The 23285-nt window shown below is 41.0% G+C and overlaps 1 protein-coding gene across 2 annotated transcripts in view; it reads right to left on the reverse strand.

Annotated features, from left to right (window-relative positions):
* Window positions 1-23285, reverse strand: part of PPP3CA (protein phosphatase 3 catalytic subunit alpha) — a 218321-nt gene that overhangs the window by 23764 nt on the left and 171272 nt on the right. For both annotated transcript variants that reach the window (XM_020805420.3, XM_020805421.3), the window contains exons 9-10: window positions 19900-20025; window positions 13875-13949 (exon numbers count right to left, since the gene is read on the reverse strand). In XM_020805420.3, the coding sequence (XP_020661079.1) occupies window positions 13875-13949; window positions 19900-20025 (201 nt within the window). The remainder of the gene's footprint in view (window positions 1-13874; window positions 13950-19899; window positions 20026-23285) is intronic.

The raw sequence follows: 23285 nt of genomic DNA on the forward strand, positions 1-23285 counted from the left end.
GATCAGGCATGTAGCAGTGTGCTTCTCACATTCCACACTTCCTAAATTCTTAGGTTATCGCTAAGGATATTTCCTTCTTCTCAGAGAGGAACTGGGTGTTAGTAAGAGAAACAACATTTATGATTGCAGAAAGCCTTACAAAGACTCACTTCCCTCTATGTACTTCTTTCGGATGCTGTGAAAAAGCCTCTATATTCTTTCAGGCTAAAGTTCAACTGTTTTATACAGTTCTGATGGATATTATCTGCTCATTTCATCTGCTGAATACTTATGCATTTTTTTTGTCCTGGTATTTTTAATTGTGTAAACTGCTCAGGTAACAGACTTGGTAAGAAATAATACAGAGAACTTTGAATTTACGCACTAACTCATCAATTAGAAAACTAATTATTCTGATGAACCAACCGTTTATATAATCATTTTATTTTCAAGAGCAAGTTTCACTTTTTTTCTGAAGCTTATCCTATGCTCCCTCACGTGAAATCTCCATACATTTTATACTGCTATTATTTTGCAATATAATGCATTAATGTTAAATTAATCACCACATGATCCTTCATGTACAATGCAATCAACAAACTTTTCATGCCAGAATACTAACAGCTCACTTCCTTGGCCATCTAAATAAAATTAAAAAATCAAAAACAAAACAAATATGACTTATTTCAAGGTGTTATGGTTATATTTCAATGAAACTAATCTAAGCAAAATTAGGCCAGATAATTAAGAAAAGGCACTTGTGCTACTGATGATAGTGCAGAGGACAAATCAAGTCCTCTCATGTCAAACTGTCTATCAAACAAGTGCATAATTTTAATTAGTACCTCCTAAGGTATTTAATTATTTCAGTCAAATCCACTACAGCAAAGAACTCCATTAATTAGGATAACAACTCAAGGTGTGAGAGGGCTATATAGAGTAGTTTGGATTGCAAGGTAAGACACATAGTTTAATTAGCCAATCAGCACATGAGTTTGCATCTAGCCATGAACATGATTTGATAATAAATTGACAGAATAATAAACCCAAAGGAAACTAGTTAGAGACACTCTTTTACATATTTGTTAGTTCCTGCTTTTTACTAAAGCAGGCATATTAACAAACCAGAAAAAATAAAGTTACACCAGACTGCAGAAAAATATGGTTTTTAATGCTATTATTCACTAGTCTGAAACCTATCCACATTCATTAGGAGCAGCAACAGTGCTTCCTAAAATATATGGCAACTGAAGTGCTTTTAAAAATGTATATACAGTGGTGCCTCGCAAGACGAGTGCTTTGTTTAACGATGAAACTGCATAATGAAGAAGTTTTTGCGATCGCAAAAGTGATCACAAAACGATGTTTCCTATGGGCTTTTTTTTTTGCTTTGTGATGATTGGTTACCTGCTTCGCTAACTGATTATCGCAAAACGAAGATTTTTGCACAGCTGATCGGTGGTTTCAAAATGGCCACCAGGTAAAAAAAAAAAAAAAGGCCACCCGCTGTTTTCTGGGATGGATTCCTCGCTGATCGGGCAGCGAAAATGGCCACGCTATGGAGGATCTTCGCTGGACGGTGAGTTTCAAGCCCATAGGAATGCATTAATTGGGTTTTATTGCGTTTCTATGGGCTTTTAAAAATCGCTTTATGATGTTTTCATTCCACAGAGATTTTGCTGGAACGAATTAACATCATAATGCGAGGCACCACTGTAATTATATCAATATAGATATAGCTAAACCATCTTCCTCCCAAAATTGGGACCCAAGGCAACTTAAAAAATAGTTTAAAACCGCAGAGGATTAAAATACAATAAAACCTCAAGCATTAAAACAGAATTAAAATCAATTACAGTGGTGCCTCGAATTACAAATGTCCCAACATCCGATCATTTTGGGTTGCTGTTACTGAAAGTCAGTGAGAGGTCCAGCAGAACTCATGGGGATCAAAAGTGCTTCAATCCCATTCATAGGTGTGAAGTCAGACTTAAATGGTTCTTGATCTCCGGAGATGGGAGGTCACCATTTCATCTAGCAACTTGCCCAAGTATGAATACTGGAGACTGGTCTCATGCCACAATGGCTAAAATGCTGCACTGCAGTCAAGATTCTGCTCATGACCCGAGTTCAATCTCAGTGGGGTCAGGTATATAAGAACGTAAGAAGAGTCCTGCTGGATCAAGCCAAGGGCCCATCTAGTCCAGCTTCCTGTACCTCACAGTAGCCCCATCAGATGCTTCTGGAAACACACGAGACAACTGGATGCCTGTCTCCTGATACCCCCTTCCCTGCATCTGGCATTTTGAAGTACCTTCCTTTTAAGTCTGGAGATTATACATCCCCATCATGGCTTGCAACCTGCGATGGACTTTTCCTCCAGGAATCTGTCCAGCCCCCTTTTAAAGGGATCTAGGCCAGATGCCATCATCACATCCTGTGGCAAGCAGTTCCACAGACTAACAACACGTTGGGTAAAGAAATATTTTCTTTTGTCTGTTCTCATTCTCCCAACACTCAATTTCTACATCCCAATCCCAAAGAAGGGCAGTGCCAAAGAATGCTCCAATTAACGTACAATTGCACTCATTTCATACACTACCAAGGTTATGCTCAAAATCCTACAAGGTAGGATTCAGCAGTATGTGGACTGAGAACTCACAGAAGTACAAGCTGGATTTCGAAGGGACAGAGGAACTAGAGACCAAATTGCTAACATGCGCTGGATTATGGAGAAAGTCAGAGAGTTCCAGAAAAATATCTACTTCTCCTTCATTGACTATGCAAAAGCCTTTGACTGTGTGGACCACAGCAAACTATGGCAAGTTGTTAAAGAAATAGGAGTGCCTGACCACCTTATCTATCTCCTGAGAAACCTATATGTGGGACAGGAAGAAACAGTTAGAACTGGACATGGAACAACTGATTGGTTCAAAATTGGGAAAGGAGTATGACAAAGCTGTATATTGTCCCCCGGCTTATTTAACTTATATGCAGAATACATCATGTGGAAGGCTGGACTGGAGGAATCCCAAGGCGGAATTAAGATTGCTGGAAGAAATATCAACAACCTCCGATATGCAGATGATACCACTCTGATGGCAGAAAGTGAGGAGGAATTAAAGAACCTTGTAATGAGGGTTAAAGAGGAGAGTGGAAAAAAAAAGGTTTGAAACTCAGCATCAAAAAAACTAAGATCATGGCCACTGGTCGCATCACTTCCTGGCAAATAGAAGGGGAAGATATGGAGGCAGTGACAGATTTTACTTTCTTGGGCTCCATGATCACTGCAGATGGAGACCTCTGCCTATGGATAGAGAGTCCTACTGTATGTCACAAAGATGTGACATAAAGCAGCCACAAAATTAAAAGACACCTACTTCTTGGGAGGAAAGCGATGACAAACCTTGACAGCATCTTAAAGAGACATCACCTTGCCAACAAAAGTCCAAATAGTCAAACCTATGGTTTTTCCTGTAATGTATGGAAGTGAGAGCTGGACCATAAATAAAGCTGACCACCGAAGAATTGATGCCTTTGAATTGTGGTGCTGGAGGAGGATCTTGAGAGTCCCCTGGACTGCAAGGAGAACAAACCTATCCATTTTAAAGGAAATCAACCCTGAGTGCTCACTGGAAGGACAGATCCTGAAGCAGAGGCTCCAATACTTTGGCCATCTCATGAGAAGAGAAGACTTCTTGGAAAAGACCCTGATGTTGGGAAAGTGTGAAGGCAAGAGAAGGGGATGACAGAGGATGAGATGATTGGACAGTGCCATCAAAGCAACCAACATGAATCTGACCCAACTCTGGGAGGGAGTGGAAGATAAGAGGGCCTGGCTTGCTCTGGTCCATGGGGTCATGAAGAGTTGGACACGACTGAACGACTAAACAACAACAACAACCCCTGGTTCTGATATTCCATGAGAGGTAATAGAGCTTCCCTCTTTCTACTTTATCCACCCCCTGCATAATTTTATACATCTCAATCACATCCCCCCTCAGGCACCTTTTCTCTGGACTAGGGGTCCCCAACCTTTTTCACCCCGCGGAATGGTTGGGGAAGGTGGGGCACCCCCCAAGATCGTGGGCATGTGTGAACAATTGAGTGTGAATGAGCGTGTGTGCATGCACAAACAGTGGTGCGGTGATTATGCGTGCTTGCTCACTCGTGAGCATGCACAAATGATGGTGCGGCGCTCACACAGGCGCACACAGCAAACACAAATCAGCTGTGCAGGGATGAGTGCATGCACGGGGGGAGCGGGAAGTCTGTCTCCATGGCCCAGTTGGGCTCAGGCCACGGACCAGCACTGGGGCGCAGACCTGGGTTTGGGGACTTCTGCCTATGGATAGAAGGTCCTACTGTATATCACAAAGATGATATACAGGAGATGATAAACTGGAGGCATCCAGTTGTCCAAAAGTTCATAAATGTATTGTAACTATCATTGTGGCATAGTGAATTGTGCTGGTGAAAAATCTGCAAAGGAGTGCTGACTGCATTGTCATAGTTTCTAGAACCAGGCAGGGTTTTAAAAAAAACCAAACACGAATGGCACCATTGTGTAGCTGCAATTTCTATTGATTTTATTCTGTAGATTAGTCATCGCTTCCAGATGCACTCCCTGGCTGATTCCCTTCAACACTTACAGCCTGGTCTCAGTTAAGCCCTCAACTGAACCACCACAACAATACATAGCACAGTCTCTAGCTCCCTGTAGTGGCCCGTTCAGGTAAATACATTGTGAAAATACTTATTTCTAGGGTTTCTCCCCTTTCAACCATTTTCAAAATTTCAGACCACAGATAAGTGAAAACATGGATATTCATCCAGCAGATACTGGGATCCTACTGTATGCCCAGCATGAGAAAAACGGATGTCTACCCAACTGTCTGCAGTACCTTTGCAGTAATGTGTTCAATGCTGAAAGGGAGACAGAAAGAAAGTACTTTCTTTTTAATTTTAATTGAAATCCTATTGGCACTTATGTAAGATTTGAGTAACTTGCCATGGCTACCTGCAGCTGATTGATGAAGTGCTGGGGAACATCCTGGTTGAACGAATCCGGCACATGACCAGGCATGTGACCCAGACACTCCTTGACACCTTTCAATTAGCCAGGGCAAGTTACTCAAACTTTATGCAAACACCAGTATGCAAGCACCAATATGGTGTTAAAATACTGGTATGTGTTTCAAACACTTAGGTCTTTTTAAAATTGGCTCCTTATGCTATCTTGTTCATGGCAAGGACAAGAAAAAAATGTCCAAAATGAGGCAGAGAGAGAGAGAGAGAGACCCCCTAAAAGGGTCAAAGGCTGCATTGTGTTACTGTGCCCATCCTTATTCAATTATTACTTTCATTTTTTTCCCTAGCTCAGAGATGGGAAGGATCCTTTTTCGTGCAGATGCTGGAAGACAGCTTTTTGGAGCGCCAGCCTAGAATCTTGTCAGAAGGTCAACATGGGGAGATTTAACAATCAGAGGGATTGGTGACAGGTGATACATTTATAGGCCATTAATAAAAATATATATTTAAAAATCATTCAAAATGCAAGCTTCTGTGGGTAAATCACATGATAAGAGGGACTGCTGACATCATCTTCAGGACAGCCAATCCCGAGGGTGCTGCTGTCTTGGGAACCCAACCCCATTGACACCTCACAGGGGCCCCACCTCTCTGCTGGCAGATAAAAGGGGCTTGCTGGGCAGGGCAGGAGACCAGAGGGGAGGCCAGTGGCTGGAGGGCAGCCCAGCAGAGAGAGTGGCGGTAGCAGCTGCAGGGGACCCAGCCCTCCTGCCCAAGGCAAGTTCTGAACTTGCTAAGTGGGCTTGCGAGTTATCCGCTCGAGGCTGGCCGAGATCTGTGGCTTGAAGCTGGCTGACGCTGGCGATGGACCAGTCGGTAGACGTTGGCAGACAGAAGCTGGTGGCATCTGCTCGTCCACTGGTGGCAGTGGACGAGCTGGTCCCTTAGCTGCTGTTTTTCTCTCTCTTTCTCTTGTAGGGCCAGAAGCTTCCTCTTCCCCAGGGTGAGGTGAAGGACCAGCTGAACCACGCTCTTGTCTCCGCTGAGCATACCCGTTTCGCCTCTTTTCAAAAACCAATAAAAGTATTTTTCTGGAATGGCTTTGAAGTGTTGTCTTGTTTGTCAGGGGCTTTCATGGGAGCATCTTCCCCATCCCCTCATATCTGGAGCCCAATGCTGTGGGATGGGTCTCTGTGAGGACATGGTGTGGGGCCTTGTGTTGTCACAAGAGGCACAAGCCTCTTCAACAGTGGGAACGCAATGTGTCTGCAGAAGTGAAGGAGTGGGAGAACATAGTTCGTCCCCTATACAACTTCCTAAATATGTGTCCAACACATGCAGGAAGCCACTGAGCCCTGGTGCCATTCAGAGAGGGTTGGAGTTGTGTATGGTGGTGTGGTGATTATGCACATTTGCTCACTTGTGCGCATGCACAAATGATGGTGCGGCACTCACACAGGCGTGCTCAGCATGCGCAAATCTGCTGTGCGGGGCGAGTGCATGCATGGGGGAGGAGTCTGTCTCCACAGTCCGGTTTGGCTCAGGCCACGGACCAGCACCGGGCTGCGGGCCAGGGGTTGGGGACCTCTGCTCTAGACTAAAGAGCCCAAAACGTTGTAGCCTTTCCTCATAAGGGAAAAGCTTAAGGTTGACTCAGCCTTCCAAGGTCAGTAAATTAAGTACCCAGATTGCTTGGGTAGGGATTGGGGAAGTGTGTAGTGTGCTTAAACTATAAACTGCCTACATAGTGCTTTGAGTGATATGGATGGTACATAAGTAGAACACTTTGCTTTTGCTTTGGCCAGTATCTAATGAAGTATATTATTTGTTTATGGCCGTTCCTCTGAATGTTTAAAAAATGCTGTTTATAATACCTGCTTCACCTCTAATAAAGCAGGTATTGTAAACCAGATACAGTGGTGCCTCGCTTAACGATTGCCTTGTTTAGCGATGAATTCGCATAACGATGTGTTTTTTAAGAAAATAATATGCCCTGTATAACGATGTTTCCTATGGGCGATTTTCGCTTAGCGAAGTTTGGGACCATGCTTCGCATAACGAATGCCATTTTAGGTCCCCTGCTTCACTTAATGATGTTTTTTTTTCCAATTAAAAAAGTGTCTTAGAAGGGTCAAAAACGGTTCTAAATGCTTGGATTCATTAGAGGACCCCCTAAGTCATGTGCAAACCTGATTTGGCTTTAATCTGACTTTTCGTTAATTTATGGTTAATTTTTTTTTGGCCCATAGGAACCAATGGACCTGTCAAAATCTGACAGCTCCATGCTTTCCTATGGGGGAGAAAACAATTCGCCATAAATTAACGAAAGTTCAGATCAAAGCCAAATCAGGTTTGCACACGACTTAGGGGGTCCTCTAACGAATCCAAGCATTTAGAACAGTTGCTGAGTCTTCATTAATGTTTTGTGAATTTTTTCTTCAGCCATAGGAAATAATGGAGCTGTCAGATTTTGACAGCTCTCAAAAGTTGGGGGGAAAAATTCACCCTAAATTAATGAAAAGTCAGATCTAAGCCAAATTACATTTACACCCGTTTTAGGAGGTGCAGAAGCTATTCCAAGCATTTAAAACCATTTTTGCCCCTTGTATGACACATTTAAAATTGCAAAAATTGACTTCGCAAAGCCATTGAACTGTATTGAGTCAGCTTCAATACATTCCAATGGAGGAAACATTGTTTCGCTTAGCGATGTTTCCTATGGGTTTTTTCGCTTAACACATCGTTATGCGAATTCATTCCAATTGGAACGGATTAACCGGTTTCCAATGCATTCCTATGGGAAATGGTGTTTCGCATAGCGATGGTTTCACATAGCGATGTTTTTTTGGAACGAATTAACATCGCTATGCGAGGCACCACTGTATATTGTAAATCTAGATATATTGGCCAAGATCCAACTGCTAGTCCCAACGGGAGCAGATTTACTGGATAAATTATTGAATAGTAAGTCAATACTTGTGTAAATTCTGTTGATCCAGTGGATCTACTCTAGCTGGGTCTAGAAACTAGATTTAGAGAAAGCCTAATTTCAAGCTTGCTTTTATGAAAAGCACCCTTCCATGTTTCTGAAGTCATTATTTCAGTGTTGTCACTTTTAACACTGATGACTTTTGCCATTTTTTCTGCTCTGTTTTTCTCTTCTACCTGGCCTCGTTTATCTTCATTACTGTTCAATCAGATTAACAGAGCAACCCATCTGATTTCTATGACACTGTGACCCACAAATGGTTTGATGCCAACAAAGATTTATATTAATAAAATCATGTGGGATGCCATCACCAATCAAACTGGACAGTCAGGAGGGCATATCAGGTTGAGGATGGTAAAGGCAAAGAAGAAATATATTACTGAGGTGAAGTAGTAGACAAGGGAGCAAAAGGTTGCAAAAAAAATCAAAACAATGTGCATATTTCACTTATTAATATTAATACTGTTATTAGGTTGACTGTGATAAAGATGCTATTTGGCAGAGCTATGATTTGGAACAATTATAACTGAGATTCTTTTATCAAAAGTAGTTCCCATCACATGCAGCCACGATGGTCACTAGCTATAGAGCTTGAGGATAATAATAGGTATTACAGTTTTCAAAAACTTAGAAGGGCCTTGAGGTACAGAGGACTGCCTTAGGTGCTTAAAATTACGGTCTTCAAGATAACAGCCCTGCAGCTATCCTAGACCAAATTTATTTATGACTATGACGGCTGTGATGATGTCACCTGCCTGTCACTGCTATGGCTGGAGTTTATCTACCTATGGCAGGACAGGAGGTGGGACTTCAGTGGGTGGAGTTGATGTATATAAGGTGGGAGTGAATGTGGTGAGAGGGAATTTGGAGATGGGAAGATTGGGATGAGATAGGGTTCTGTTAGGAACTTGGTTAGGGTGTTAGGGCCTGTTTATTCATGTTATGAGGTACTGTGCTAGTGTGAATGAGAGAGTGATTGAGGGGGATACTTTATCACATTGATTGCCTTATTTAGTTTCCACAGTGATTTACTATTATTTATGTTTTCTCAATACACAATCCTTTTTATTTTGAAATCCATACCATTGTCTGATGAGTCAGATCAATAAGTGTGGTTGGTGGCAGTGTGTAAAGTGTGAATGAGAGTGACGTGACCATTGTGACGTGAAAGGAGGACGTCACAATGACTAACAGAGGTAATTTAGGAAGGTCTAGATTTGCTTAATAATTTAAACTTTTAAGTATTTGTCTACCTGTTTTAAGCTACTAAAAAGGGAGAATATAGCCTAAGTATAGCAAATCAGGGAAAGCAAAAGATTCTAAAGAAAAAAAAGATATGAAATTTATCCTGTAAAAACAGAGGTATTAATTTTTGTTAATAAAAACCCAAAGCAATTGAAATATCAAAGGGAAGGCCTGTGTTTCTGTTTTATTACAATGAATGAATGATCAGTTTTCCAAGACATGCAGGAGCTCAAAGGCTACTCATTCTTAGCCTCCAACTTTCCTCTCTACTTTATTTGATTTTAGGTTTAATGGGGATTCCTTCCCATTCCCAGAAAAGGTAAAAAGGCAAATGTAAGTAGACAAAGATACTAGGAGGTTAAGGCTTCCTCTACTGTTATTTACTTTGTTCCACATTTGTATATTTATTCAGTCAAACAAAATAATTCAAGAAACAAAAGACTCACAGTTGGTTTCTTTTGGTGTCATAACAACAAGAACAAGAACAACAATATGAACTTCCCCATCTCCCTCCCCCTTTCTCTCTAACAAATGCATAGCAAAGTTTTAAATCCAGCTAATATTACTTTCAGTAACTACTGAATGTTTAAAGGCTGTCTAGCAGACAGCCATAAAATGGTCCTCAAACTTGTAGAAGAGTCTCACCCTTGAAGTAATGAATGCCAGGGTCAAAGGAAACCTAATAGCTTTAACAGGTTACAGACGTGTCACGTTGTAGCTGCTGCTTCTTCCCCTGAAAAGCCACAATCAGGCTCTCAGTTTAACAAGTAAGTTTTGTGGCTCCCATGTTTTTTCAGAGGTGGGGTGAGATTCTAGTTCCATTTATTTTCAATAATACATGTGTGATCCAACACTGAAATATACTACTATTTCTGAAAGAAGAATTTTTAACCATCAGTTTGCATTCATGACATCTATTTAGTAAGGAATCAGCAAAAAAGCAGTTGGAAAAGAAAGTTACAAGGGTTAAAAAAAGGAAAAATTCAGATCCACCCCCTCCCTCAACCCCACCCCAGCCTGATAAGGACTGAGCATGGTCAGTTACTATATATATACAGTAACTATATATACACACATATATATAGTAACATATATTGTAACTATATATATAATATATATAAATATAGTTGACTGTGAAGTTGCAGAAACAATATGCAGATTTGGGTGGGTGGCAGAGTAGAATGTCTTGTCTGAGGACATGAGTAGCTAGAATCTTGATCGCACATTATTCAGTTAAGATGAATGGATAGAGAAGAGTATTTTCTTGCAAATTTCACTGGTTCTAATAGTTCAATAGTTCCAGGGAGACATTCCATAGGAACATAGGCAGTATAATGCTCTATCTTAAAGAAAATTTATTATACCAGTAAGCTTTAGGTATGGCAAGCAAACAACCCAATGTGGTCTTGTGGGTATAGTTCTAGACTAGGACTCAGGACACCTGATTTAAAATTCTTACTTGACCAGGAAACTAACTGGGCAATCTCATGTCAATCATATCCTTGGAGCCTGACCTACCTCACAGGATTGTTGTGAAAATCAAGTAATGAGGAAGAAGGCCATATAAGCTGCCTTGAGCTCACTGCAGGGAAGGCAGTATAGAAATGCCACAAATAAGCAAGGATAGCTTTATATGGTAGTAATGATTAAACACAGTTGGCTCAGTGGTTTAGGTATCTGGCTGTGGAGCCAGAAGTTTGGCATGCAATTCTCCACTGTGCTTCCTGCAAAGAGAGCCAGCCTGTGTAGCCTTGGGCAAGCTGCACTGTTCCAGGCTGCCTCTAGAAGAAGGGAATGGAAAACCACTTCTGAGTATTCTCATCTGGAGAATCTTGAAAAGGGTCACCAAGAGTCAGAATTGATTTGATGACACATTATTATTATTATTACTGAATGATTAAATGCAAGATTGATGGGTTGCTTCTGTAGCTGTTGTTGTTCAAGTGCTCATCTGTGAATTCATGCCACTGGGCTCTGTGCCTGTGCAGAGGCTCACTCAGAATATTCCAGAGCTGAGCTTTTGGCAGGAGACCTGCCTCCACCTTTGACTGCGTGAATTATATTATACAATGATATAAATCATTGCTTTATATTTCAGTAGTGACTAAATGCAAGATATATTGTGCATTAAGTCACTTTTGCTTAGTATTCTATTTCCTAAAATGGCCAGACAGGTATCCCTTCAAAGTTCATAAATCAGGCTTGATGGAGATAGTAATTTATTTGTCCCCACATGTTTACAATCAGTTAGGGCCCCATAGGTATCACAGCTAATCAAAGTAGATAATCTTATCACATATGCATTTGCCTAATTGTTTCAACAATCATCTAAGGTGCTGGCTTGCGAGTACATGTTGCAGTAATTTATTCCATATGCTGTGAGATTAGTTAGAAAGGACATGCTCACTAAATCAGGTTAAATCACGTCCCTGAAGGTTTCCTGCCTTTTGTAGATGTAAAAAAATTCAAACCAAAATTAAAAGGAAAAGTATTGTCGTACCTTAATGCATTTTTTTCTACGTGAGTTTTCACAGGTTACAGTCCACTTCCTCAAACACATGGATTGAAATAATTAGCCACAGGTACAAACCAGTGTGGTATACTGGACATGACTTGACATGTAAACTTGCTGAGGGCAAAGGTAAACTATTCCTTGAACTTCTCACAGATCACAAACATCTTGAGGCTTTCCACAGATTGGAAGCAATCTGACCACACACATTATTATTATTTAATCTCTCTAGATTGAGAGTGAAGACCAAAGTCTAGCAGAAATGCATGCAGGGCTTCCTCTTTGCCAATGATGCAGCTGTTGTTGCCCATTCTGCTGAAAAGCTCCAACAACTTATGAATCCTTTTAGTAAGGCCTGCCATGGGCCAGGACGTGGACTCACCTCCCTTTATTATCATCTCTACACAAGAATTGGAGGTTGTTCATGATTTTGTGTACCTTGGCTCAACGATCTCTGACATTCTCTCCCTAGATGTCAAGCTGAATAGACACATTGGCAAAGCCACTACCATGTTCTCTAGACTCACAAAGACAGCATGGCTTAATAAGAAGCTGATGGCATATACCAAGATCCAGGTATTGTCATTTTGAAAGTGCAGCTGTAACTTTCTTCATGAGTTGCCTGAACCCATAATGTATACTTGTATTATAAACCTTTGGAGAAGTATTTCACCCCATAGAACTGAGGATGTGGATTACAGCCCACTAAGGTGCAAACTGAAATAAACCTATTAGTTTTAAAATTGTCGCAATATGTTGATTTTTAAATTCTGGGGGATTTTGTTGAAAGGGATTAACATAATACCCTTTTTTGAAAGTGGTCTCCTCTAAGACTGCCCAGATTACTTGCTTATCCTTATCCAAATCTAGGGAGTACGGAATAGAAGATAAACAAACACAGGAAACTCCATATTGCAGCTAAACAAAACTTAGAACATTACTGTATAATATGAAAAAATATCAAGAAAAGTGTATCAACAACTTATATCAAATTGTCAAACAATATATGTTAACAATGTTCTGTCTGATACACCAAGCTTGTTTCATGGACAAAATGAGGTCTATTATCATTGTGTTTGAAAACTATTTTAGGTTCATGAATGATCCTCTTTCCAGCATTTTGGAGGTCCGAGGGATATCTTCTGAAGAAGTAAAAATACCATGATATGAGCTTAAGTGGACAATTATTTATGCTCAGAGCTCATCAATTACCTCAAGGATCCAAGACTTTGACTGCATTTGAATGGACTTTTCACTCAACACTTCCAGAATTTAGACTTTGATCTTTTATAAGTAGGAACACTGGACTGCACACATTCGTACTGGAAAATTTTATCATATTATTTACTTGCTTATTATCAGACATAACATTGTTAACATATTTTGTTGTTTAGTTGTTAACTCATGTTCGACTCTTCGTGACCCCATGGACCAGAGTACGCCAGGCCCTCCTGTCTTCCATTACCTCCTGGAGTTTAGTCAAATTCATGTTGGTTGCTTTGATGACACTGTTCAACCATCTGTTAACATATACCACTTGCTTATCCTGACAGGACTGGAATGTACTACACTGGAGGGCAGGGTTCTAGGTTGTGGAGAAATCTATACTGCTTCAGGTGCTGTTTGTGCTATACTTTCCTTCTAATTCCATGAAAGGAAAAGTTCTTTTACAGAAAAAGAGACCAACCTCTCAAATATTTTGCTCAGTTAAGCAAAACTAAACATTCTGGGCCACATCAGGTCACTGCTCCTTACTTACTTCCAACAACATTCTGTTTGCATAAAGTGACAAGTACCGTTCATTCTGTGCAGTATGGACTCCCATATTTAGCAATCTCGTGATGCTCAAAACAGGCACAGAAAAGATATTTTAGTACTGAATGCCATTTTGTTTTGATGAGGAGTAAAAACAAAGGACAGATTTTTCATTCTTTCTTAACAAACCATGCATATAAGCAAACAAATCTAGCAAGAACACGGTTTTGGGCAGCTTGGAAGAAATCAAGTCCACAGAGTTCCTCCCAGAAGAGAACTTGCCTTGAGATTAATAAAGAAGATTTTCAGGCACAAACGTTAATTTCAGAGCAAACCACCTCAATAGAAGCAAAAGGTTCTTACCATCAAAGCCGTCTTCCTCTGTTCCCAGTTCATCATCTGAGCAGATGTTCAGCACGTTGACCAGCATTTCTGTCACTACAAGGGAAACCAAAGGGAATGCCATGAGAGTAATGAACACATCTGGTGGGTCTAAGAAGAGAGCCGCCAATCTACTGTAGTAGGGTTAATTATAGGCATAGCACAAAATAACACTCAGCATATGCCAGTACCACAGAACTTTTATGCTATTTCTGTGAATACATAGACAAATGAGGGCCAAGAGCTCATGTGGTTAATAAAGGATGATTGGTGCTTTTCACTGTCAAAACTGAAGGATCACTTACCACAACTAAAACTCCTATATTTAAATATACACATGTTCACATCCTTTCCTTTTACTGTCTGAACTGTAGAAGGAGGACCTCATGTCTTTTTCTCCCAAACATGATATGTCAGCTCAACATTATCAATTTGAGTCTATCTCTTCACTATTCCCACTGACATTTTGCTACTCACTCCTCTCTCTTTCTCTCATGTACTAGGCACAAGGCTGAGGTAAGTGGATGCTGCAAGTTACAGAAAATAAAATATTTTAGCCAATGACCCAGGTATATTTAGGAAATAAGGCATTCCTGTCTATATGAATGCTCCATAAAATGCATACAATCTAACGTTAGTCTGTTGCTTATGGAAGCGGATAGCATAGTTTAAGGTTGGGTCTCCTTCACTAGTCTTTTGACTTTGCTGAAAAAAGTGGTACATTCAAAAGATTTATTGGAATTCAATTGAAAAGAATAATTCCCAAATTGTTCCTATTACGTATTAATTTGCAGTTTGTCTACAGCTGCAAAAACATGTAAAGGACACACAGAGAGAGAGTCCAAGAGCTTAGAGGTACTTCACACATAATGCAGTAACAAAACTGGCTTTGCTTTTTTGCTTTGCATTTGTTAATATACATTCAGCAAAGGATCTGTACCTATGTAGCCCGAGTTTTTTCATGAAGGGAGTTGGATGATAAGATTCACTTTTGAATTATCATTTTGCCTCATTCATACACAGTATTTGTAGATGTACCATTAAGTTTTAAGTGCATACTTAAAAACATGTGAACTAGCCCCGGGAAATAGCAATTGTGCAATAGGTATCTTATCAATAGCAAAATGATAAGTGAGAAACTCCATAGCTTCTCTACAAAGAGAGAGTAATTATAACGGCTACCAAAAACCTTGGACTAGCTTTAAAATTTATGGAGGAAAGTCTAATTTCTTGTTTTAATGTGTCTTTTGCAATACAGCGGCGCCTCTACTTACGAACGCCCCTACTTATGACCATTTTGAGTTATGACCTGCTCGGGTTGCAAAATTTTGCTTCTACTTGCGACTAGAGCTTCCACTTATGAACAGAAAAGGCAGGGAAAAAAGATGGGAAATTCAAATTTCTAACTGTAGGTGGCGACCAGGTTGCTTCTTTGTAGTTCTTTTGCCCCAGCGTCATTGTCGGAGGCTTCAGACTGCCTCCTTCTACTTCTGCGAGGAAGGCTTCGGACTGCCTTGTAAGGTAAGGTGCTGTTTTCTGCTTTTTAAAAACTGTTCTGGGTGTTTTTGTAGATGGTTTTGAGCTGGGGTGTGTGTTATGTTTCTGGAGGGGTACTTCCTTGCTTTTTGGATTTTTCCCATTTCCAATGGGTCTTGGAGAATTTGTGTGCTTTTCAGTCCCTCCCCCTATATCTTATCTTGCACAATCTGCTTGATTGCTTTTTGTTTTCTTTTGTTTGCATGTGCAATGGGTCTTGCACGGTTTAGTGGTTTTTGGTTTGTTTTCTTTGCATTAGGTCTTCCACGCTTGATTGCTTTTTGCTTTCCCTTATTTGCATTTGCAATGGCTCTTGCACGGTTGATTGGTTTTTGGTTTGTTTTCTTTGCATTAGGTCTTCCATGCTTAATTGCTTTTTGCCTTCTCTTGTTTGCATTTGCAATGGGTCTTGCATGGTTGCTTGCTTTTCTTCCCCCCTCCCCCTTCGGCTGGAAGGGATTAACTGCATTTCCGACCTGTCTTGCAGTGATTTTTTTTGTGATTTTTTTCTTCGGCTGGAATGGATTAATTACATTTCAATGCAGTCCTATGGGAAATGGTGCTTCAAGGTACAACCATATTGAGTTACGACCATCTTCTGGAACGGATTATGGTCGTAAACTGAGGCACCACTGTAGTCACTGTGAACTGGAGGAATAATAAACAAGAGTTTTTATGTCCTTTTCCGATGCAAGAGTTTAAATACTGCAAAAAGGTATAGTGGAAAAGCACTAGACAAATAAAACATTGGTTGTAAAAAATATCCCTGCATCGATTATTCATCATAATAGAACCTTTGGATATGCTGATTAAAATGAATTACATTTTTACAGAGGTTACATTTCTGAGATGTGCTTCGTAACACTGTAACAAGGCACGTCTGGGTTTTATTAACAATACATAGGTTCTCTTAACATTGGGGGGTTTTATTATGACATTCTAGTGCCTGATCCAGGCAAAACTTCTATATTGCAAAAAGTAGCCCTTGTAAAACTTCATTCTGTTTTCAGGCCACTACTTGAATTTATCAAAATCCTTCAGAATTCTATTTCTGTCTTCCATGGTATTAGCTACTCCACTCTATTTTGTGTCATTTGCAAAATTGATAAGCATGCCCTGAAACATTTAATGAAAAAGTTGAAGAGCACCTGACCAGACATTCAATTAATCCAGATGCTATCTACATAACAACCAAGCTCATCCTCTTGTATTTCTGTGCAGGAATATGCATTTTTGACATATGCTGTGACTCCTCCTCCCTTTCTATTCTTTGTGTTCTTTTCGAACAATTTATATCATTCAGTTGCTGTACTCCAGTTATGGGAGTCATCCCACCTGGTTTCAGTTACCCCTATCAAGTCATAATTATCCTCTTGAACTAAGATTTCTTGTTTGCTTCCCATATTCCTGGCATTCATAGACATTGGTGATTGTGTGATTTGTGGTCTGCTTTCCTTTGTACATTTTTATGAAGAGTATAACTAGACCCATCAGAGCTGCTTGGTCTGTTCCTTTTATTGTGCATAAGCCCTCATCTAACTTAACCTCTGAGCTTGCATCTCCCTCCCTCTTCCAATTCAATTTAAAGCCCTCTTCATGCTGTGACCAAACACATTCTTCCTAGTCCTTGTGAGATGCAACCCATTAATTCTCAGCAGTCCATCTTCCATAAGGTATAGTTCATGATCCCAAAATCCAATCCCTTATGTCAGCAGCACCATCATAATGAGTTGTTCACCTGAAGTATTCTCCTTTCCCTTTCTATTCCTTTTCTGAGTACTGGTAAGATGGAGAAGAAGACTATCTGAGCCCCAAAATCCTTGAGTTTCCTTCCCAAAGTTTCAAAGTCTGGTGTGATTTCTTTGTAGTTCCTCTTGGCTATCTCATTTGTCCCCATGGATGAGAAGAAAGGAATTTGTATCAATGTGTTTTATAAACAATGGCAATACTTTTGTCACACTCTGAAACCATCATCCTGGGAGACATCATACCTGGCAGGTCTATGTATCTTTATGCCATATTCCAGTTTCAGTCCCACATAGAAGGGAGTCTCCTACTAGGCAAAGGTAAAGGTTCCCCTTGACATTTAGTCTAGTCGTGCCCGACTCTAGGGGACGGTGCTCATCCCCGTTTTCCAAGCTATAGAGCCAGCTTTTGTCCATAGACAGTTTCCATGGTCACGTGGCCAGCGCGACTAGACACGGAATGCCGTTACCTTCCCACCGAGGTGGTACCTATTTATCTACTCGCATTTACATGCTTTTGAACTGCTACGGTGGCAGGAGCTGGGAGAAGCGACGGAGCTCTCTCCATCGTGTGGATTCGATCTTACGACGACTGGTCTTCCAACCTTGCAGCACAGAGGCTTCTGTGGTTCAACCTGCAGCCCCACCACGTCCCTACTACACCTACTCTTTTCTTCCTGGTTTTGTAGGGTGTGATTTCAGGGACTCTACTTGGCTGAGCTTCAGTCTCTCTCATGTCCTCCCATAAGGTCTCCTGCATGTTTTCGTCTGCATGCTGTCTGCTAGACTCCTCTTCAAGAATTTGAAAGAGGTTTTGCAGTTCCGCTGGTGAAGAATGTCTTATTCTTTTGCTCCACTGTGACTCTTTTCTATGGTGCTTCCTCCACTATATTTGGTATCTCCTCAACATTCTCCTTCCTTGCTTTGTCTTGCTGTTTTTCCACTTGCAGTGCCTCTCGAGAGTTCTGTTCATGTAACTCTTCTTCATCTTCTTCGTATAGCCTTAAGCGTGGCTGCTTGCTGCTCCAGTTCTTTCCTGATTTCTTCAAAGAGTGCTACCAGTTTGCACTCACTGCATGTGTACACTGTGTTGTTTTCAGGCATGAAGTCAAACACTGAATAAACTTTGGAGGTCACCACCACTGAAATGTCTCTTCCTTCCATTATCCCTGTTTGCTTTTTGGGAACAATGTCTGATGCATTGATTTTTTAAAAAGAAAAATCTGACTTTATTTTCCTTCATTTCAGAATTCTGGATTTCCTAACTGGAATAATGTATGCTATACAAACATATATGCACTATACAAAATGTGTATTATTAATTTAAAGTATTTTTATCCTGCCTTTCTTGAAGGTATCTTACATCATTAAAAGACGGTATTTAAAGCTAACAACAGTGAATATTCAAGGATGAAACAAATATACTAAAAACCATTAGCAACACCAAAATACATTTAAAGTAGTAAGGTAAAACAATCCATTAAAAACAGAAGCAACACCAGAACACATGGAAAGCAGTAATATTTACTGCATTTAAAACCCCACTCAGGCAGTCAGTTGTTTAGAGAAAGCTTGCCTGAAGGGAACAGTCTTCACCTGCTTGCAAAAGGACAGTAAAAATGGAGCCAGCCTAGCTTCCTGTGGGAAGGAGCTCCAAAGTCTGGAAGCAACAATAGAGGAGGCCCTCTTTGTACCTGTGAATGTGGCAGGACTGAGAGAAAGGCCTCTCCTGATGATCTTAACACCTGAGCAGGGTCATAAAGAGAGATGCTGTCCTAGAGATAGCTCAGGACCAAATTGGTTAGGGTTTTATAGGTCAGAACCAGCATTCTGAATTCAGTCCGGAAACAGATCAGCAGCTACTGGAGCTGCTGTAATGGCTGGCTGCGGAGGTGGTTTAAGTGATCCCTGTGGCCAACTCCAGTTAGCAACCTGACTGCTATGTTTTAGACCCACTGAAGTTTCCTGACTAGACTTGGGATATTTGTATTCGTATCTATGGGGATACGAATATGAATACTGGACCAGAGGTGCCTAGGGAAACCGGACCCTCCCCTCCCGAACTGGCAAGTCTACTAATCAGTCACCATATGCAGCTGGCATAATTTTTGTCTCGCCAATCTGGGAAGCAGCTCATCTGGCGTTTCCCCATCTTCCCACGCATCTGACCACTCCAGCGAGGAAGCAGGATAAGTCTCCCCACTCAGCTGTTGAGTGGTTGGCTGTGCAGCAAAATTAAAGCCAGTCTAGGCTTCCTTCAAATAAAGATAATTTTCCTGTACTCTGTCCCAAGTTTTGGGTGAAAGTGAGGGCTGTATGGGTTGAATAGTGAAAATTACAATCCCCATGTTTGGAAATAAGGACATAAGATTCTGATCTAAAGGCCTGAGAAATACTGACACTAAAGTAATGCCAACATTCCAAACATCCTTCAACAGATTTTAAACACTTGGGTGAGTTTCCAGTAATGTGTATTCTATTGCAATCAAAGGCATTTTCTCATTGATATTAAGACAAGTATAAACAAATAAGTTGTTTTTTTCTTATTGTGATGCATTTCACTGCCTGTCATAAAGCAAGCTCATGTCTGAGTTCTCCAACACGTTTCTAACTCTTCAAAATATGTTGTGTAGTCAAATCTGCCACCACTCTCTCATTGAGCAGCCTTCTTTCCTTCTATCAACTCCTAATAGAAATGGTTTCCATGTTGAAAGTAATGAACATACCTTTCTCTCCAACGAATGGCAAAGACCAGGTGAAAACGTCCATGAAATTTGGAAGCCAGTACGGATGAGGAGAACAATTAAACTGTCTGATATTCATAACATTGTTCTCATATTTCAATACAGCAGCTATAAAAGAAAAGAGAGAAAAAAGGGATTCATTTTAGTTATTCATTATTTTAAAAATGCTGGGTCTTGATGCTCTGCATGACTAACTTGGGACAACACATAGGGGAGTTGGTGTGGCAGAGAGGCTAAGCAGCTGAGTTCTGTTGACGGCATACATGGCTGTTTCTTTTTCTTTCTTTTTTGTTACCTAGTTATTTTACAGGATTGCTGCAATGACAGCTAGATAAAGCATTTGAAGAAGGAGAACTGCTCAGTGGTTTGCGTACGTTGGGAGTTTGATTCCCCCTTCTGCCTCCTTGAAAAGGGGTGGACTCGATGATCCACAGGGCTCCTTCTAGCCCCGCAGTTCTAAGATTATAGATAGCTAGATTAACTCTGAACAGTTGAAAGTGTTATAGAAACGTTTAATATTATTACTAAAATTCAACTTTCATCAGTATACAAGAACTGAGGCGTCCTAATCTTTGAGCTAAGAGAACAATTTAGGCCCATCCCTCTAGACTAGGGGTGGGAAATTAATTTCTATAGGTGGCCACATGAAAAATCTGAACTGTGTTTGGGGGTGGGTAGCAATAGGCCCCCAAATCGTGGGTAGTAATAGGCTCCCATTGGGTGAGGCCTGCGGTGAACGAACTACAAGGCTGACATAGTTAACTCCCTAAAATTTTTAGGAAGTTAACTATGTGAGCATTGTAATTCGTTCACTGCAGGGGGGGGAGGAAAAAAACCACAACACTGAGCTACCTCACCTGTCCTCCGTTCCCCCGCAGCCTTCCTCTCTGACTGTCTATCCCGTGCAGGCAATATGATGAGTCATCATGTTGCCTGCGCAAGGATCGCTTCCAGCCTCTTGAGCTGCAGGCTCTGCAGAGTAACAGCGTCGGATCTCGCGAGTTTTGCTTACTGCTGTGCTGGGTGACTGGAGTCGGAGCTCCAGATCACTCAGCGGTGATGGGCAGGCTGGACAGGAGCGGCGATGGGTGGGCCGGAATGGAGTGACGACCAGTGGGCCGGACAGGAGCGGCTCACGGGCCATATGTGACCCGCGGGCTGCACTTTGCCCAAGTCTGTTCTAGCCTTGCATTGTCACAACCTTCGTGAAATCAATCTGCAATCTAGACATGTGTCCGAATTCAGTAGTTGAATTCAGATCAGTTGGTATAAGCTAGCTCGGGATGAATACCCATGTTTTCATCCCGAGCTAGCTTATACCAACTGATCTGAATTCAACTACTGAATTCGGACACATGTCTAGATTGCAGATTGATTTCACGAAGGTTGTGACAATGCACTAAATCCATAAGAATACATAATAAAAATGATTTTTAAAATTAAGATATTCCAATAAATGCTTTAGCTAAAGCAATGGTCCTCAACCTTGGGCCTCCAGATGTTCTTGGACTTCAAATCCCAGAAATCCTGGCTAGCAGAGGTGCTGGTGAAGGCTTCTGGGAGTTGTAGTCCAAGAACATCTGGAGGCCCAAGGTTGGGGACCACTGAGCTAAAGGGTAGGTCCGTGAAATGATTGAAGGCTACCAGTAGAGGGAAGCCGTAGGCTCACTGCAGCTCATTCTTGTGGCAGTTGCAGAGTCATCAAACATCCTTTATTCTCCTCAAGATTCTAACACTTACAAGTGTGCATGTATGTAGGTAGCCAAAGAAGTAGGACTGATTACTACTTTTGCTTGTTCCCATGATTCTGGAACGCATGTAAAAATTAAAGCTGCTGACAGAAAGGCCCCCAATCTGCAATGTTTAAAATAACATGTATCTGGATAACATGATCTGAATGGTCTATCTAATAGTAATCATTTCAAACTCCTGACCTCTGGCTCCAAAGCCAGGTGCTCCAACTCACTGAGCTACTCCCCCAGCAAGGATCAATCTAGTGAAGCATAAATTTTGTCAAAAATATACCTCTGTTTCGCTATATTCCACCATAATTATTCTTATCATTCCATTGCTTTCTATACACTGTATGCAGGAAGCTGAGAAACAGGTAAAGGTAAAAGGTAAAGGTTCCCCTTGACAATTTTTGTCCAGTCGTGTTCGCCTCTAGGGGGCGGTGCTTATCCCCGTTTCCCAGCCATAGAGCCAGCGTTTTGTCCAAAGACAATTTTCCGTGGTCACATGGCCAGTGCGACTTGACTTAGACACGGAACGCTGTTACCTTCCCAACGAGGTGGTACCTATTAATCTACTTGCATTTGCATGCTTTCGAACCGCTAGGTTGGCGGGAACTGGGACAAGTGACGGGTGCTCACTCCATCACGTGGATTCGATCTTACAACTGCTTGGTCTTCTGACCCTGCAGCACAGGCTTCTGCGGTTTAGCCCACAGCGCCACCACGTCCCTTGTTTCTCCCTTGAGAAACAGGTACCCCCTTTTAAAAAACTGCAACATCTGCTGAGAAAGTGGGAGATGACAGACCACTTTACAATATAAAACTATGATGTGGTCAAGCTGTCAATGGTTGTTCATAACAAAATACAGCAGCTGTACATTTCTTCTTGCAAAACAATTTTACAGGAAAATGACCAAATGTTTAGCTACAGACTTATCTTCTTTTTTTTTAAAGTGACAGTTTAGGGGTTTGGGAAACCAATGGGAAAAGGAGCAAGGCAGGATTAGTCAAGACTTCCTGGGAAAATCCCAAGAAAATTGGAAATTTTTCCACTGGAGGCTATGCAAGCCTTTCTCCTCCTTCTATCTGCTTCTGAGTTTATGCAGAATAATTTGATAATCTGTTAGGAACAAATTCTTTCCTGCTTGGAATAAATAGTTGCAGTTTTTCCTGCACAGACGACACATGAAAGAAATGAAGCTTCTCGCGCCTACCCACCCCTGCCAAATGTTTTCTCACTGTATCAGATTACACTTGTTGTACTCAGATAAGGTCCATTTTGGTGGTACAGAAATGCTAGGGATGCATGATATTCTGACTGCAGAAAGCTGTTTTACATATAAGATGCAAGGTTCATTCCAAAATATTCGGGATCAATTAAAATATAAGTTTGAAAATGTCTGACATGGAAAGTATTTTATTTCTTTTAATCAATATATATGCATAACAATAATCATGTGCCGTCAAATCGATTCTGACTTCCGGTGACTAGCTTTTATAAGTAAAAAATATTCAGCATTGGTTTACCATCTCTTTCTTCTGGGAGCCTTCTGGGACTGTGCAGATTGGCCGAGGCCATACAGGCTGCCTTTACTCACAGGTGGCACACTGGGCAATAAAACACCCAATTTCTGG

The sequence above is a fragment of the Pogona vitticeps genome, chromosome 5 (genome assembly GCF_051106095.1).
Source record: "Pogona vitticeps strain Pit_001003342236 chromosome 5, PviZW2.1, whole genome shotgun sequence".
NCBI classification, from domain to species: domain Eukaryota; kingdom Metazoa; phylum Chordata; class Lepidosauria; order Squamata; family Agamidae; genus Pogona; species Pogona vitticeps.